The sequence below is a fragment of the Crinia signifera genome, chromosome 2 (assembly GCF_055691185.1).
Source record: "Crinia signifera chromosome 2, ASM5569118v1, whole genome shotgun sequence".
NCBI lineage: Eukaryota > Metazoa > Chordata > Amphibia > Anura > Myobatrachidae > Crinia > Crinia signifera.
The window spans coordinates 400504155-400506393 of record NC_139218.1 but is presented as its reverse complement, the minus strand read 5'-3'; the positions used below and the strand labels follow the sequence as shown (position 1 = coordinate 400506393).

The window sequence follows — 2239 nt, the reverse complement described above, 5'->3', positions numbered from 1 at the left end:
AGCCGCTGCATTATTCCTGACACACCCAGAAAACCTCCAGGTACCGCCCACAAACAGCGGTGAGAGGATCGCGACTAGGATCCATTCCCTATTTCTGGTGCTAGTTGGGCTCCCTACGTATGCACAGTCATTTAATAATCGCTAGATGCGCAAATTCACACAACAGCGATGAGCTCTGAATCGGGCCCCAGCTGGATATGAGATACACAGGACACAACGTGGACGTAAACACTGTTTATTGAGGGGCTGATGCGGGGCAGAGGCCGCAGACATGGTACAGGTGGGTTCAGTGTCGCTCGTCGCGGTGGGATCTGGTCCGGCAGCTTCTCCGTGTGTCGCAGATATCTCCGGAAGGTCAGTATCTGGTCGCTCTCAGATCAGGCTTCAGGATCTGCGAGAGAGTAAGATCATTACTGAAATCCACGTTACATTGAACAGTAGCGGCTGCTGCCTAAGGCCACACTCTCCCCGGGGCAGTGACGTATTAATGTTACAGCAAGGCACAAAGTGAGCGGAGTATCAGAAACGGAGGCATCGGAACGTGACTATGAAATGACAGATAATATCAGGTAAGACTAGATGACTTATTATATGATCAGCTACGTCCTCACCATCACCAAGGTCTCCATCGGCCTCTGCACCCTCCGGATCATTCGGTGTGGGTTCATCCTCAACTGGAACATCAGGAGCTGGTGTGTCGCCGGCTGCTGCGGTCTCCGGTGGCCGGTCAGGTGCAGCCTCGGCAGTCTCAGCTTCATGTTCCACGCTCAGAGCAGCTTCTGTCGGTGCAGACTCAGAGGTTGCGGTGTCTCCTGGATCTCCGACCACTACAAGGAAAACAAGAGAGTAACATGTTTAGGCAATTATCAGGATTTAGTGTAATGAACATTGAGGACAATACGGTGTATCCTGCCGGCCATCACTGAGGACAGTATGGTGTATCCTGACGCCCATCACTGAGGACAGTATGGTGTATCCTGCCGGCCATCACTGAGGACAGTACGGTGTATCCTGCCGGCCATCACTGAGGACAGTACGGTGTATCCTGCCGGCCATCACTGAGGACAGTATGGTGTATCCTGACGCCCATCACTGAGGACAGTACGGTGTATCCTGCCGGCCATCACTGAGGACAGTATGGTGTATCCTGACGCCCATCACTGAGGACAGTACGGTGTATCCTGCCGGCCATCACTGAGGACAGTACGGTGTATCCTGCCGGCCATCACTGAGGACAGTACGGTGTATCCTGCCGGCCATCACTGAGGACAGTACGGTGTATCCTGCCGGCCATCACTGAGGACAGTACGGTGTATCCTGACGCCCATCACTGAGGACAGTACGGTGTATCCTGCCGGCCATCACTGAGGACAGTATGGTGTATCCTGACGCCCATCACTGAGGACAGTACGGTGTATCCTGCCGGCCATCACTGAGGACAGTACGGTGTATCCTGCCGGCCATCACTGAGGACAGTGCGGTGTATCCTGACGTCCATCACTGAGGACAGTACGGTGTATCCTGCCGGCCATCACTGAGGACAGTACGGTGTATCCTGCCGGCCATCACTGAGGACAGTATGGTGTATCCTGCCGGCCATCACTGAGGACAGTATGGTGTATCCTGCCGGCCATCACTGAGGACAGTACAGTGTATCCTGCCGGCCATCACTGAGGACAGTACGGTGTATCCTGATGCCCATCACTGAGGACAGTACGGTGTATCCTGACGCCCATCACTGAGGACAGTACGGTGTATCCTGCCGGCCATCACTGAGGACAGTACAGTGTATCCTGCCGGCCATCACTGAGGACAGTACGGTGTATCCTGCCGGCCATCACTGAGGACAGTACGGTGTATCCTGACGTCCATCACTGAGGACAGTATGGTGTATCCTGACGTCCATCACTGAGGACAGTATGGTGTATCCTGCCGGCCATCACTGAGGACAGTACGGTGTATCCTGCCGGCCATCACTAAGGACAGTACGGTGTATCCTGCCAGCCATCACTGAGGACAGTATGGTGTATCCTGACGTCCATCACTGAGGACAGTATGGTGGATCCTGACGCCCATCACTGAGGACAGTACGGTGTATCGTGCCGGCCATCACTGAGGACAGTATGGTGTATTTGGTATTTCCTCCCAGGAGACCTTTATATACTATACACATAGTAATTCCCGCTTTGAGAAATGTTCCCAGTGTGCCACCATCGTCTCATCATGGCATATTCCCAAC

At 53.9% G+C, this 2239-nt stretch overlaps 1 protein-coding gene across 1 annotated transcript in view; it reads right to left on the bottom strand.

The window, feature by feature from the left end:
• Window positions 1-219: 219 nt before the first annotated feature.
• The window catches only part of RSPH1 (radial spoke head component 1), a 19944-nt gene continuing 17924 nt past the window's right edge, over window positions 220-2239 (bottom strand). The window contains exons 7-8 of the mRNA XM_083171374.1: window positions 612-827; window positions 220-391 (exon numbers count right to left, since the gene is read on the bottom strand). Coding sequence (XP_083027500.1) covers window positions 378-391; window positions 612-827 — 230 coding nt within the window. The 3' untranslated portion in view covers window positions 220-377. The remainder of the gene's footprint in view (window positions 392-611; window positions 828-2239) is intronic.